This window comes from Mesoplodon bidens (genome assembly GCF_964165515.1).
Source record: "Mesoplodon bidens genome assembly, chromosome: 3".
NCBI lineage: Eukaryota > Metazoa > Chordata > Mammalia > Artiodactyla > Ziphiidae > Mesoplodon > Mesoplodon bidens.
Window position 1 is genome coordinate 114,738,705 of NC_138178.1, and position 14,405 is coordinate 114,753,109.

A 14,405-nucleotide genomic window follows, 5' to 3' on the forward strand; every position below is an offset into this window, starting at 1 on the left:
TTTTCATATACTTTATTTTTTAAACACTTATAATTTTGCAAGCTAGCAGTAAAATATTGTCCTCAATATTTTACTAATTAGCACCGTATACCTTTTTAAAGCTAACTGGAACACTGTTTTATTTAAATGATTGTGAAGTAAAATGATCATTTCAAATACCTAATTAGTCTCAACACATGAACCATTAATTATCATTATTTTTGGCTTTATGCACAAAGATGTATTTCAAAGATGAACTTAATATTAGTATCAGTTCTGTCAATCTAACAAATCAAAGTACCACAGTTTAAAGCAATATTTAACCTCTGAAATTATATAGAATTAAAGAGGCATATAAGAAGGTTGAGAAATCACTATAAAAACAAAAGATACTGCACAACTTTAAATTTAGAGTCCCTTATTTTTTAGAAGAATGAGGAAAATAATTAAAAATTTCATGGTACAAGTACTGGTTACACATATGGTTTAGTATATATATGTCAGTATTCTCACGCTTTGCTTATGAGTTTGGCCTTACCAAAAAGCCATCAAAATATCCAGGATAATTCACAGGGACAGCTGGAAGCCTGAAATAAAACTGCTCAGTGCAAAAGATCCCAAGCCATTCATATAATTCTAAACAGAAACCTGGACATTTAACTCCTATTTTTGTTTCCATCTGAAAACCCTGCTGAAAATATGGAAAAAAATTTAACTCACATTACTTCTACATATTAAAACAAGGGGGATTTTTCATTTCCTGTTTTCTAATAAGAGCATTCTTCAGAGCTATGGGTTTAAGTTCTAAGCTACAATCCACTACTTACTAGCATGCCTGTTTTGCATACCAGTAGAATCAAGTCCAGTTTTGCCATTTGTGGATAACTATGACAAGATACAAAAGCATGTGTTTGCCATAAATAGCTCTGGCTAACAGCAAACTGCTCACACTGAACAGATCAAATTCTCTATAAGGAGAGCTGCCTGGACCACAGCCAAATCCCACTACTAATGTTTAAGACTGCTGTAACAATTTTTTTTCAAATTTGTGAAATATATTAAGAAATAGTAGCTGAAAGTTCCTAAACATGAGAAGTATTATTAAACTTTTGAAGGACATTTTACAAATTATTTTCATTATGACCAAATGTGCAATAAGAGCTTCCTGCTTCTTCTACTACTAGTCAACTGATTAGAAATGTAAACGTGAATTAAAAAATAACTACCCTAATTTATCCAGAGAACAAATCAGATATTGAAGAGTATTTGTCAAAGTGCAAAAAAATAATTCCTGATCATATTAACACATAAGGAAATAAATAAAGCTTATAAAAGTTCACCTCTGTAACGTTAATATTTTGTATTAGTTGCCTTTAGGATAGAATATTTTTTAAACCAAATAAACACAACAAACTGGAAAATATCACGCAAGAAGGTTGTACAAAAAAATTCTTAAATGACCAGTGCAGAGATTAATAATAGCTGTTTACCCTAGGAGTTGCTTCACATGGTATTTTGCAAAATGTCCAAGGAAAACAAGGCAACGTTCTGTAATATGCCACAATTTTTATTGCAACGTGGCCATTTTTGTGAGGGTGGGGTTTGATCTCAAAAACAATGTTCCATTTAAGGCTCTTTTATACAGAAATTGCCATCATGACTGATATTCAAAATATCTTTAGTGTCGCAAGACTTACATGGTAAACATAAAACTCCTACACTTATTCAGTAGTGTACACTCAATGGAAGACAAAAAGGCATTAATAACAGCTATTTCTTTTAAGAAGATACACAGGTAACAGGAATGAACACTGAGGTACTAGGATAAGTTGATGACACAGTTAACTTAATTGGCATTCCTTTTGGGGTGGGGGATTAAACTCATTACAAAAAAAGTGCTTTCAATGCATAGTATTGTATCTGTGCTGCCATGTCACAAAAAATAGGCTTGCCAAGGCAGGTGAGGTGTATGAATGCTCAAGCCTCACAGAACTGCAATCAAGTGCAACTATAAATAATACTGAATAAAGTTTACCATCTCACCAGTGGATAATACTTTCAAGGCATTCAATTAGCTTAACCCTTTGTAGTGTTCTAAGCTATTCACATTGACATTCACATTCATTGTACTACTTGCTGCAAGGGAGGCATATAACCAGTTGTTTTGGCTAAAATATGACGGGAAGGCATTCCTTGGGTTCTACATAAAAGTAACAGTATTAAACAGTCTAATGGCAATCACTGATAGGCTGCTTACATGAATGATATTTCCTTCATTCATTGTGTTGGAAGGACCCAGTGGGAAGAGGAAGAAAAAAAAAAAAACAAAAAAAACCTAATACTATTCCAATTGACTGAGCTGGAGAAATGGAAGCTCCTTAAGATCCAGATGGCACTTGACTGTCATTTTATAAGGGTTTTCCTTCAAGTGAAACTACTACGTTGCCTCCCAATTTCTCTCCAAGTGTTGAACGGTCCTTTATATCATCCAAGCCATTTACTTGCCACTCATGTTTAATACCTAAAAAGAAAAAACATTATCCTGTTACTTTATTATAAGTAAGAGAGGGCAATTCTTCTGCACAAAACATTCAGTGTTTGTACCTGTAAATTTCTTTTTAATGGCATCTTTAGAGCTAGCATAAATCATCTTGCTTTTTAAAGGTGCACTTTCAGGAGCCCTACAGGGGGAAAAAAAATTGTTGAATCCTATTTAAAAGAAAAAGAAAGGCAAAACTGACTATGTTAATAATAATCCTTGCATTTTAAAAGTACTTTTTTCTTTTGTTTTTACACACCAGAATATAAATACTAGGTCTTCTTTCTTAGACTCTTTTGTTTCGTATGTGGCATCGTACAAAGCATATCGGCAATCATTCAGAGGTAGCAACTTCACAAAAGATGTGTAGGGGTCCTCTACAGTATCACCAATGTCACCCACCAAGATCTGCTTTGCTTCCTCTACAATTATTTGTCTTTTGTCATCGCTTAAACAGAAGAGAACTGCTTTCTTTCTTTTTTTGATCTCCTCTTGTGTAGAAGATTTCCTTACTTTCATATCATTAAAAACTTTGATGACTTCATCATTCACTGTAACTCCAGAAGCCTGAAAATAAAGAAAGAACAGTAATTTAGAACAAGTATTTTGGTTTTAGCCAAAATTACTGTTTGCCTAGAGAGGATTCACTTTAGTCTGGATATCAAAAGTTGCATCATACCATGCAAGTAGTCCAATCAGATCTGCCACATTTTAAGTATCAGTATATGGTGCACCTAAGGATTCTAACTCATCCTGCCCCATTCATCCTTTTTTAAAAAGGGGTTTGGATGGTGAAGTAATTGGCAAGTAGAGGGAAAGGGACAAATACAGGCTGTCCCATCCCTGAAATGTTTCCTATTTCACTGGGTGATGTCAGAGCTTCAGGAGCAGCAGCAAAAATACCTTCTGTATTGTGTCAACCCGGCAGGCCTTAAAAAAACACTTTCGGATTTCAGTTAATGCTTCTACTATTTTTTTCTTTAAAGTCATCCTACCCAGGGCCCTTTCCTCATAAGGAAAGAGAATCAAGTGTGAACTCCAAACCGCCCACGGCTACAACATAATTGCCTCACAGCTCAAATGCAGACCCTTCAAAACTAACGGATCGCGTGTAAAAGCTTTTTACCGCGAGAAAGCGTGTTCAAGAGTTTTCCCACCTCCTTAATCTCCCCCTAAGGGTTCTACGACAGGCCCTCAAGACCCCCACCGAAAGCGTCCAGCAAGGGCTTTACAGCACGTACCAATCTGAGAGCGCGCGTGGGAATAAAAGTAGCAAGGGGAGGGCAAAGGCGGCGAGCGGGATGGGGGCAAAGCTCGGCGGACCCTCCCGCGCCCCCGGCTGCCGCCCGCCCGCCTGCCACTTAGGCCCCCGACCCTCGCCCCCACGACCCTCGCCCCGCGCCCGGGCCCTCCCCGCCCCCGGGAATCCGAAGAGCGGCCGGCCAGGCCTGACGGCGGAGGGCAGGCCGACCGGTGGAGAGAGAGCAGCGGGGCCGCAGCGCAGGAGCGCCCACCTTGGAGGCCAAAATCAGGTTAAAATGGCGGCCTCAGGCCCAGGGCCACGCGGTTCCGCGCGGGGGGCTGTGCTCGCCGCGCCCCGGCCCCCCGGCCCCCGGCCCCCCGGTCGGCGCGCCCGCCTTACCATAGCGCCCGCGGGTGAGGCTGCGGCGGCGGCTCGGGCTCCGGCGGTGTGGCGCTGCGAAGGGAAGGAGGGGCGGCCGGGAGGCGGCGAGTGCGGGGCACGCCGGGAGTGCGGCCCAAAAGGCGGCGACCGCTCGGGGGGCTGCGGCGAGGGCGGGGCGGTCACGTGGGCACGCCCCGGGCAGGCGCTCCAGCCCGCCGGCCCCCCCGCGTCCTCGGCCTGACCCCGCGTGCCCCCGCGGGCTGTGCGGCCGTGGTCCGAACCCCGGGCCCCAACGCGAAGGCCTTCAGCGCTGGGGCACCACCCGTCCCGTCCGCCGGCTCGCACGGCGGGCGTTTCCACACTGCCTCCCGAGGGCCAGGGCGCAGCTCCAGGGGTTGGGCGCGTGTGAGGCGAATGGCGCTCCAAGGTGTCTCTTTTATTCGCTTGTGGTTTCCACTGAAAGGGGCTGGATTCATACGTTGTGGGTCTTTTTGGAAAACCCCCATCAGAGATGGCGCGAATTATTTAGATCTCCTTCCATCAATTCAACGAGAATAAACACTGGGGGGGGGGTTACCCTAGTTGATTGAATTACTCAGCAAAAGCAAAATGATAAACAGAGGTGGGAAATCGCTTTCTAAAAGTCTGTGGTTGGAATAATAATAATAGGGGGAAATCTGGGGTAGTAACATCCCCTGGTAATATCCTTTTATAGATTAGACTTGGTAGGAAATGGATTGCACTCTCTGCTAGTAGTCTTTTCCTCAGGAGGCCACAGCTACGACAGCTGCCATCAAATAAGTGGACCCAAGAGTAGAGTCCTCCCTCTTTGGCAACCACAACCTCTTCTAGCAAAACCCATATAACTGAGCCAAGGCTCTTCTCTAACTAAACCTTTTTTATACTTGTTACGAGTATCCATCGCATTTATCATAGAAAAAATTGGCACCGTATTTTTTGAGGAAATTTTTCATGAAGATTCAATGCTTTATGAGTGTATAATGAAAATGTTTTAAATGAAACACTTTATGTGGTTATGTTGAATAAAAGGAAGGTTTAATAAAGTATTTCATTCATCAGTGTTGGGACTAATTTATGCTACCTTTTTTTCCTGAACATTTATCATTTCTACCTTTCTTCATTTGTAAAATTGGTAATATGAATTTAAAACTCTGATTAATAGTTGAACTGATTTTGTGAAGAAAACTTGCACTAAAAAAGCAGGATTGTTGAGTGACTAAAACTGTTGGAAACAAAATAGTAAGTGAGTGCAGATAAACCTTAAGGTGTACTAAGCCAGAAGTGCCGTGTAACGGCAAGAACTTCGGGCTGGGAGTTGGGAAACGAGTATTAATCTTGGCACTGCCCCATCTCTGTAAATTCGAAGGACTTTCAATCCCTGCAGACCTTCATCTGTATTATAAACTGTGATTATCTTTAAAGTCCTTTCCAGCTTTAAAATTCAGTTTCCTAGTATGCCAGTGTTTCTCAGGAAATGGTGTGCATATGTTCTCAGGATTAAGTAAATTTAGGGATGGAAAATCATAATGAGAAGGGTTATGCCCTAGTTTGTGTGATAAATTCTTATACCCAAAAGTTAATATATTATAAATGGAGCATGTTAGGTATTGCACAGGAAACAGACCTATTTTTTATGTCCATAGCTTGTGCTTATTTTCTTAACGGGAAGATTGACTTCGTTTATTTTTATTTTATTTTATTTTTATAAATTTATTTATTTTATTTATTTATTTTTGGCTGTGTTGGGTCTTCGTTGCTGTGTGTGGGCTTCCTCTAGTTGCAGCGAGCGGGGGCTACACTTCATTGCAGTGCGTGGGCTTCTCATTGCGGTGGCTTCTCGTTGCGGAGCACAGGATCTAGGCACACGGGCTTCAGTAGCTGTGGCATGCGAGCTCAGCAGTTGTGGCGCACGGGCTTAGTTGCTCTGCGGCATGTGGGGTCATCCTGGACGAGGGCTCGAACCTGTGTCCCCTGCATTGGCAGGTGGATTCTTTACCACTGCGCCACCAGGGAAGTCCCTTGACTTAGTTTAGAGACAAAAATTGAGAAGAAACTTCCCAATGTCTAAGCATGAATCTTAAGCAAGTAGAAAATAATACTTTACATTAGGTGGTACATTACAGTTTATGAAACCTTTCCCTTTCTTGATGTCTCTTGAGGCTCTGAGAGAATCATGGAGAATGAATCTCCAGGGCTCCAAACATTTGCTCTGTATGGGTATCAGGAGTTTTCCTTCTTGAACTCTTCCTCTTAGGGTCCCCCTCCCTTCTCAGCCTTGAATTTTGCAGCAAAGAGATTCTACAGGGGCTACAGCCCCAGCAGAGACCAGGTCTGGGGACACGGGGAGCTAGATTAGGTGTTAGAACCAGGTGTTTGAACCTCGCCTACCAAAGCTGGGGATTCTGAAGATGTTAATCCCCACCTCCCCAGCTGTGATATCAACCCTTCTCCAAGCCTCCCTGTCGCTCTCCCCTTCCCCAGAGTTCACAATTCCCATGTACTAGGATTCTTTTCCTGAAGATGTTTTCTCGTCTTTGCACGTATTTCATTGCCTTGTAATCACTTGTTTACGTGTTCTGCCACCCCAGTAGACTGGAAGCTCCTTCCAGGATCTGAGTCCTACTCATCTTTGGATTTCTGGAATCTGGTACATAGTAGGTGCTCAATAGATGATAAAGTAACAACTTTAAGGTGCTTTAGTGCTATAAAGAGAATAAAAAGGAAGCTCCCGAAGACTGCAAGGCCTTTCTACGTGCCCTTGTGAGGCCAGATCTTAGAATGTCAGAGCCAGTAACAACTCATCACACCTGTTGTTTAAAACCAGAACTTACCGCCGCTTGGTAAAGCAACAGCATTACCAAGCATTGTTGCATGAATTTTGTCCTCTGTGTGGTGGAGGGATCTGAGTGTCAGACGTCATGTGTATCAGTTTCCTGTGGCTGCTGTAACAAATTACCACACATTTAGTGGCTTAAAACAACACAAACTTATTGTCTTACAGTTCTGGAGGTCAGATGTGAGAAATGACTCATGGGGCTAAAAGCAGCACTTCATTGCTTTTGGAGGCTCTAGGAGGAAAATCTGTTTCCTTGCCTTTTCCAGCTTCTAGAGGCTGCCCACATTCCTTGGTTTGTGGCCCCCTGAGAGCACCTCTGCTTCAGTCATCACATCTCTGATTCTCTCTCTCCTGCCTTCCTCTTTCACTGCTAAGGACCACTGAGATTACCACTGGGTAATTTAGGATAATCTCCCATCTCAACAATCATTTACTTAACCACATCCACCAAGTCCCTTTTGCTGGACTTCCCTGGTGGCGCAGTGGTTAAGAATCCACCTGCCAATGCAGGGGACACGGGATTGAGCCCTGGTCTGGGAAAATCCCACATGCCACGGAGCAACTAAGCCCATGTGCCACGATGACTGAGCCTGTGCTCTAGAGCCTGCGAGCCACAACTACTGAGCCCGCGTGCTGCAACTACTGAAGCCCGTGTGCCTAGAGCCCGTGCTCTGCAACAGGAGAAGCCACTGCAATGAGAAGCCCGCGCACCGCAACGAAGAGTAGCTCCCACTCACCGCAACCAGAGGAAACCCGTGCGCAGCAATGAAGACCCAATGCAGCCAAAAATAAATAAATACATAAATAAATTTATTTTTTAAAAAGTCCCTTTTGCTATGTAGGGTAACATATTCACAGGACAGGGACATCTTTGGGGGGCCATTATTCTGCCTACCATATCACATCTGTTCTCTTTAGCAGTTTCAAGCCCAAGGAAATGATTAACGGGTGGGACAGAAGGACCCTAAACAGTCCCGTACTAGAAGGCACACGTCTAAACTCTAATTTTCCATTTGCTGGACCACACATGGTTGACGGCAACAAAAAGCCATTAGGAACTAAGTGAGAGTAACCTCAAAGAGGATGGATCAGCTCTGACACAACAGTGGTGCAACCTCGGGCCATTTCCATTTAGTTAACTGCTCCAAGGCTGTTTCCTCACGTGTAAAGTGGGGCTTACGTTACCTCCTCCCTCTCAGGGTTGTGGTGAGGATCAAGTGAGATAATGTACGTAAGGCTCCTTCCAGCACAGGAAAAGGTACCCTGGGGCCATTACCATCAGTGCAGAGTGAAGGGGAGAGCATGATTTTACCAACTCACAGGCAACAGTCATGAAGCAATCCCAAGTCTCACTGGTATTGTTTTGTAAGACTCAGCTAAAGTTTTTGCTCAAGATTTCTTAGAAAATTGGAAAAGTGAATACCCGTAATGCATATTCTCCCACAAAACAGACTAGATGGAGTTTCTGTGGCATGTAAAATTTCAGAATCATTTTTCAAGTCTTAAGTAAAACAGTGAATCTGGAAGATTATGTGGATAAATTCTGTTCAAGCCCCACTCCCTGTCAAGACACATCATACTCAGCTCCCACAGCCACTTCCTGACAAAGACAAGTGTAAACGTAAAGATGCTCATCACTTCCAAATGTACTTTTCTACCCACATACCTGCTTCATCTGACATCTCTTTCCTAGCCCACGCCTGAGCGAAAAGACGGGTCAGGAGGAAAGTCATGCATTTTTCTAAATCCAAGTTTGAACTTAGAACTAGAAAATAAACATTGTGGGAGATGTGTGTCGGAGTCTGATCTCTGTGACTCACTCCACAAAACTCTTTGCGTCTTCCATGTCTCATCCTTAGTTCTTTCTAATTTAGGAAGATGATCCACAAAACTCACTTTGCGTCTTCCATGTCTCATCCTTAGTTCTTTCTAATTTAGGAAGATGACCTCACAATAAAGGAACTTAGCAGTCTATGTCAAGGGAAGAGGGGATGAGGTAGAGGGTAGCAGCAGTGAAATGTAGTAAGTAGTGAAATGTAATTCAAAATGGTCTCAAACTCTACATTTATAAATGCTAGTTTCAATTTATTTACTCACAAACACATTTATCAGATCCACCTATCAGTTGTTTCTGATATTAATTGAATTTGTGATAAGTAGCAACTGGATATCTAAATTATACAAACCATACAAAAATAGCATCTGAGAAAAGAAACTTGCTACTAATTTATTTAAGGTGGAGAGCCTTTGTTTAGCTTACTTTATTACAAAAGCTGTGGATTTTTATATCCCAGAAAGTCATACAGACATGAAAAATGTAACATACTAAAACTGTATGTTAACAGACATGAATAAGAGTAGGCAAGAGATTGAAAACCAAATCAAGAATGAGAAGAGTTTATTCATTTCATTCATTCATTCATTCCTTTATATCATTCACTGAGCATCTCTGCTAGGGTAAAGAATGCAAGGATAAGAATAACACAGTCCCTGCCTTGAAGAAAGTCAGTTCTGTGAGAATACATCAAGGAAGTCAGTATCTATGGGACAATACCACGCATGCTCCAGTGGGGTATGTACAGGATGCCTTGGGAGCAGAAGGAAGGCCAGCTCAGTTTGGAGCGAGTTGGGTCTTTTTTTTTTTTTTTTTTTTTTTTTGGCTGTGTTGGGTTTTCGTTGCTGTGCCCGGGCTTTCTCTAGTTGCGGTGAGCGGGGGCTACTCTTAGTGAGTGTGTGGGCTTCTCATTGCTGTGGCTTCTCTTATTGCGGAGCATGGGCTCTAGGCGTGCAGGCTTCAGTAGTTGTGGCACGTGGGCTCAGTAGTTGTGGCATGCAGGCTCTAGAGAGTGGGCTCAGTAGTTGTGGTGCATGGGCTTAGTTGCTCTGCAGCATGTGGGATCTTCCCGGACCAGGGATCGAACCTGTGTCCCCTGCATTGGCAGGCGGATTCGTAACCACTGCACCACCAGGGAAGTCCCAAGAGTTGGGTCTTAAGGGATAAGTGGAAGTTAACTAGACAGATAGGGACAGGACATTCAAAGCAGAGGGAACCAAATGTACAAAGCCTCAGCAGTACCAGTATAAAGCACAAGAAACCCCAAGTTGCTAGCTATGACTGGAGCCTATGAGCTTGGTAGAGAATGGAGATGGAGTGGTAGGAGGTACGAGTTCTTGTGAGCTTTGTATGCAACTGTACGGTCAGAATTGTATTCTACAGGGCATAAGGGAGACAATAAATACTTTTCAAAGGTGTTTTTTTTGTGCGTGCTCCGGCCCGCCCGTCGGATGCTGCCAGGCTCACGGGCGGGGCACAGCCCGCGGGTTTGGGGAAACTTTGTCACCCTGGTCCTGGAGAAAGCAGCGTCCTGCTTGCTGGGCAGCTCGCAGGGTGGCGACCTGGCCTGCAGGGAGGAACAGGGAGCAGAAGATTACCTCACAGACCAGAGTGGCTGCTCCAGTAGTAAAGAAGCCTTCTGAGGTGTGGAGATGCACGGAGGGACTTGGTGGAGTTCTTCGGGCTGAACAGCAAATTAAAGATAACTTGCGAGAGGCCAAAGCCCAGATTCACAGCTGCACAAGTCATCACCGGGAATGCCTTCAAAGCCATGAGGTGTGGCTGTATGAACAGGTAGGTCTCATCTAGCAGCTTAAAGAGGAGATGCTTCAGCAGCAGGTCCAACAACTCTACTGGTTACTGGGCTAGTTCAATTGTCTTATTCATCAGCTGGAGTGCACCCAAAACAAAGATCTAGCCAATCAAGTCTCTGTGTGCCCGGAGAGACTGGGCAGTTGGACCCTAAAACCTGAAGCTTCGACTATCCTGCTCTTTGAAACCGATAATAACTGCCCTGCACCAGGCAATCACCACGTTTGGGTCTCTCAAGACCATTCAAGTTCCTGAGCACCTGATGGCTCATGCTAGTTCAACAAATATTGGGCCCTTCCTGGAGAAAAGAGGCTACATCACATTGCCAGAGCAGAAGTCAGCATCTGGCACCCAGAGCAGAAGTCAGCATCCGGCACCACAGCGGTCCCTCTCAGCGAATGGCTCCTTGGAAGCAAACCTGCCAGCGGTTGCCAGGCTCCTTATATGCCCAGTACCAATCTGCAGGACTGGCTCACCCAAAAGCAGAACCTTGGAGAATAGTCAGACTTCTGCTAGAGCCTGCAATTTCTTCAGTAATGTCTGGGGCAACCTAAAGGGCTTGGAAAACTGGCTCCACAAGAGTCAGCAACAAGAAGTTTCTTTTGCTGGGAAACAAGTTACCAAAAGTGTAACAGCTATTCTACTACCAGTTCTTACTCCAGTGAAGTTGAAAAGGTTGGAGATCTAGTGCTTCTTGATCAAGATGAGGTGGAGCTTTCTGATTGGCTGGTGACTCCCCAGGAATCCCATAAGCTTGAGAAGCCTGGGAATGGCAGCTGTGAAACCAGTGAGAAGTTTAAGCTCTTGTTCCAGGTGTTCCAGGAGTCCTATGGTGTGAATGATTGGCTCGTCAAGCCTGATTCCTGTACCACTTGTCAGGGTAAACAGCCCAAAAGTGTGGAGATTGAGAATCTGGGCAATCTGAAGTGCCTGAATGACCACTTGGAGGCCCCTTGTCCACTCCCAGCATGATTACTGAGGATTGGCTTGTCCAGAATCATCAAGACCCATGTAAAGTAGAGGAGGTCTGCAAAGCCAATGAGCCCTGTACAAGCTTTGCAGAGTGCGTGTGTGATGAAAATTTTGAGAAGGAAGCTCTGTGTAAATGGCTTCTGAAGAAAGAAGGAAAGGATAAAAGTGGTATGCCTGTGGAACAGAAACCTGAACCTGAGAAACATAAAGATTCCCTGAATATGTGGCTCTGTCCATCCAGAAGAGAGGAAATAGAACAAGCTAAGGCACCAAAGGCAATGGCTTCTTCTAGAATTGCTGATTCCTTCCAAGTCATAAGGAACAGTCCCTTGTCAGAGTGGCTCATTACCCCCACCCCATGCAAAGAAGGATGTCCCAAGGAAGTGCCTCTTACAGAGGACAGAGGTGGCATACCAAAGCTTACAAGCCACTTGGCCACTTCCTGGTGTCCCTTTAACCCAGCTGACTGGGTCTTGCCAGGAAAGAAGACGGGGAATCTTAGCCAGTTATCCTTAGGAGAAGACAAATGGCTACTTCAAAAGAAGGCCAAGGGGGCTTCCCTGGTGGCGCAGTGGTTGAGAGTCCACCTGCCGATACGGGGGACACGGGTTCGTTCCCCAGTCCGGGAAGATCCCGCGTGCCACGGAGCGGCTGGGCCCGTGAGCCATGGCCGCTGAGCCTGCGCGTCCGGAGCCTGTGCTCCGCAACGGGAGAGGCCACAACAGTGAGAGGCCCGCGTACCGAAAAAAAAAAAAAAAAAAAAGAGGGCCAAGGAAGTATTACTTAATTCGCTCCTACAGGAGGAGCACAACTTTCCCCCAGACCGTTACGGCCTCCCAGCAGTTTGTGATCTCTTTGCCTGTATGCAGCTTAAAGTTGATAAAGAAAAATGGTTGTATTGAACTCCTCTACAGATATGAAGGAATGGAGTACCTACAGTCAAGCCAATTTTCTGCAGATTATTACAAATCCATGAGCTGAGTGACTGCAGCTTGCCAAATCATTGCATTTCTGGGTCTGATGTAGTTCCTTTTCTGCCTAATTTTGAACTAGTGAAGAGACATAATAAATAATCAAATTATGAGTTACTGCGTAAAAGAAAAAGGCTGTTTGTTGACGCTGAGGTGATTCAGTTTCTTCTTACAGAAGTATTAATTCACCCCTACACTAGAAACACAGCATCGTAGTGGGTAGGTCTTTTTCATAAGCCTCCATGGCTCCTTAGTTTGGGTTGTTGTTAGAAGTACATTAAAGCACTGTAGTTTTAAAAATGAAATAGTTCTATAATCAAGGTGTGTTGATGTATTCTAATACTAGTAAACTTACCTAACATTTTGATTGCCCTTCTTTGGATGCTTCCCTTGTTGTGGGTTTTATTCCATTAACGGTGAATTCTTCTGTTTAATTAATATAATTTAATATCTTTTAATATAATATAATATATTTCACGCAAATAATTAACCTTGACAGTATAGTGGTTTTTTCTTACCAAAACATGTATTAACAATCTTGGTAATTTTTGACATTAATTACAAAACATTTTAGCTTACATGCCAGATTCTACATTATTTTTCTTTTTTTGAAACAAACTCAGCTATTGCAAGTTTCATCTTAATTCCCGTCTCTAAACGTTATTATTTAAGTACCTAGATAGCTCTTTCAGAAGGGCTCCATATTGCTTGAAGACTATATTCAGGGTAATCCTAGCCTCTTTCAAAATATTCTGAAGAACTACAGGCAGAAGAGCCCCAGTGCTGACTAATCAAAAAGCAAAAGGCAAGACATGTTGGAAATGTAGTACTTGAATTATTCACTATCCTAAGTGTTACTGGTGCATCCTGTGTAAATGGAAGCTGAACTGGACACCTGGTGCTTTTAACTAGGCATAAATTAAATGCCCTCTCACTGCAAGCATAGCATACCTATACCTTATAATGCAGTGACATTTTAGTGAATAGGCTGTTTTGAACACTGTGCCTTGGGGTGTTTATTGAAGCTTTATGAAAACTATTGATGTTTCCTTAGTATCCTTAAAGTTATGTCCGTGCTTTAAAAAGTTTCTCTGTAGGAGAGAAATGGTATTTATATCATGTTTTAAAATTCTGTAAGATGAGACATCTTAGTTGCTTTCCAGGCTTTTAAACTATCAAGCCACTCAACTTGCCTATATATTATTGGAAATACTTTAAAAGTTTGTGATGTGGTCATCTAGAGAACCCTTTTGGGGAAACTTCACGGTCCCAGTGTCATTGCAATACAACTTCCTTAGAATTTTTGAACCACAGCTGAAACGAGCCTATTATTTTTTAGTTCCCCCAGATAACCATTTAGAACTTTAAAACTAAAGGTGGTGGGTAAAAACTTAAGGAGCCTTTCCATTATCTTAGGTTGCAGGAAACTTTGTAGTTTTTGAGGTTTAACACACTGTGTATCACTAAATTAACATTAATCACTATGCTAATGAGTATGTAAAACACTGTTTTGCATTGATGCATTTTGTACCTCCCTCCATTTAAAGCATAACAGCCAAAAAAAAGTTTTTTAATAACAGCTATGTTGAGATATTGTTCACATACCATAAAGTTCATCTTTTTAAAGTGCACCATTCAATGTTTTTGAGTATATTCACAGTTGTGCAACCATCACCACAATCTAGTTTTAGAACATTTTAATCACCCCCCAAAAGAAAACCCCATATCCATTAGCAGTCCCTCCACATCCCCTCCTCCCCTCAGTCCCTGGCAAACACTAATCTAGATTTTTGTAGATTTTCCTGTTGTGAACATTT

The 14,405-nt window shown here is 43.0% G+C and overlaps 1 protein-coding gene and 1 pseudogene across 2 annotated transcripts; one reads left to right on the forward strand and one right to left on the reverse strand.

Annotated features, from left to right (window-relative positions):
- Positions 1-1,525: 1,525 nt before the first annotated feature.
- On the reverse strand, positions 1,526-4,449 carry CFL2 (cofilin 2). Its single transcript, XM_081227139.1, has 4 exons — positions 4,161-4,449; positions 2,778-3,085; positions 2,584-2,660; positions 1,526-2,500 (listed from the first exon to the last, which is right to left on the reverse strand). The coding sequence occupies exons 1-4, from the start codon at positions 4,161-4,163 to the stop codon at positions 2,388-2,390; spliced, it is 501 nt and encodes a 166-aa protein (XP_081083265.1). The 5' UTR covers positions 4,164-4,449; the 3' UTR covers positions 1,526-2,387.
- A 5,835-nt stretch (positions 4,450-10,284) lies between these two features.
- On the forward strand, positions 10,285-12,544 carry LOC308614070 (nuclear receptor coactivator 4-like; annotated as a pseudogene). The gene is made up of 2 exons: positions 10,285-12,168; positions 12,391-12,544. The product of its transcript is annotated as a nuclear receptor coactivator 4-like (transcript).
- The last annotated feature ends 1,861 nt before the right edge of the window (positions 12,545-14,405 follow it).

What these genes read in the sequence shown, in the direction of transcription:
- CFL2 (XM_081227139.1), bottom strand. An exon ending in GACCTAGTATTTATATTCTG is followed by an intron (nt 2,661 to 2,777) that starts GTGTGTAAAAAC and finishes TTCCCCCTGTAG; the next exon opens with GGCTCCTGAAAGTGCACCTT. An exon ending in CATTAAAAAGAAATTTACAG is followed by an intron (nt 2,501 to 2,583) that starts GTACAAACACTG and finishes TTTTCTTTTTAG; the next exon opens with GTATTAAACATGAGTGGCAA.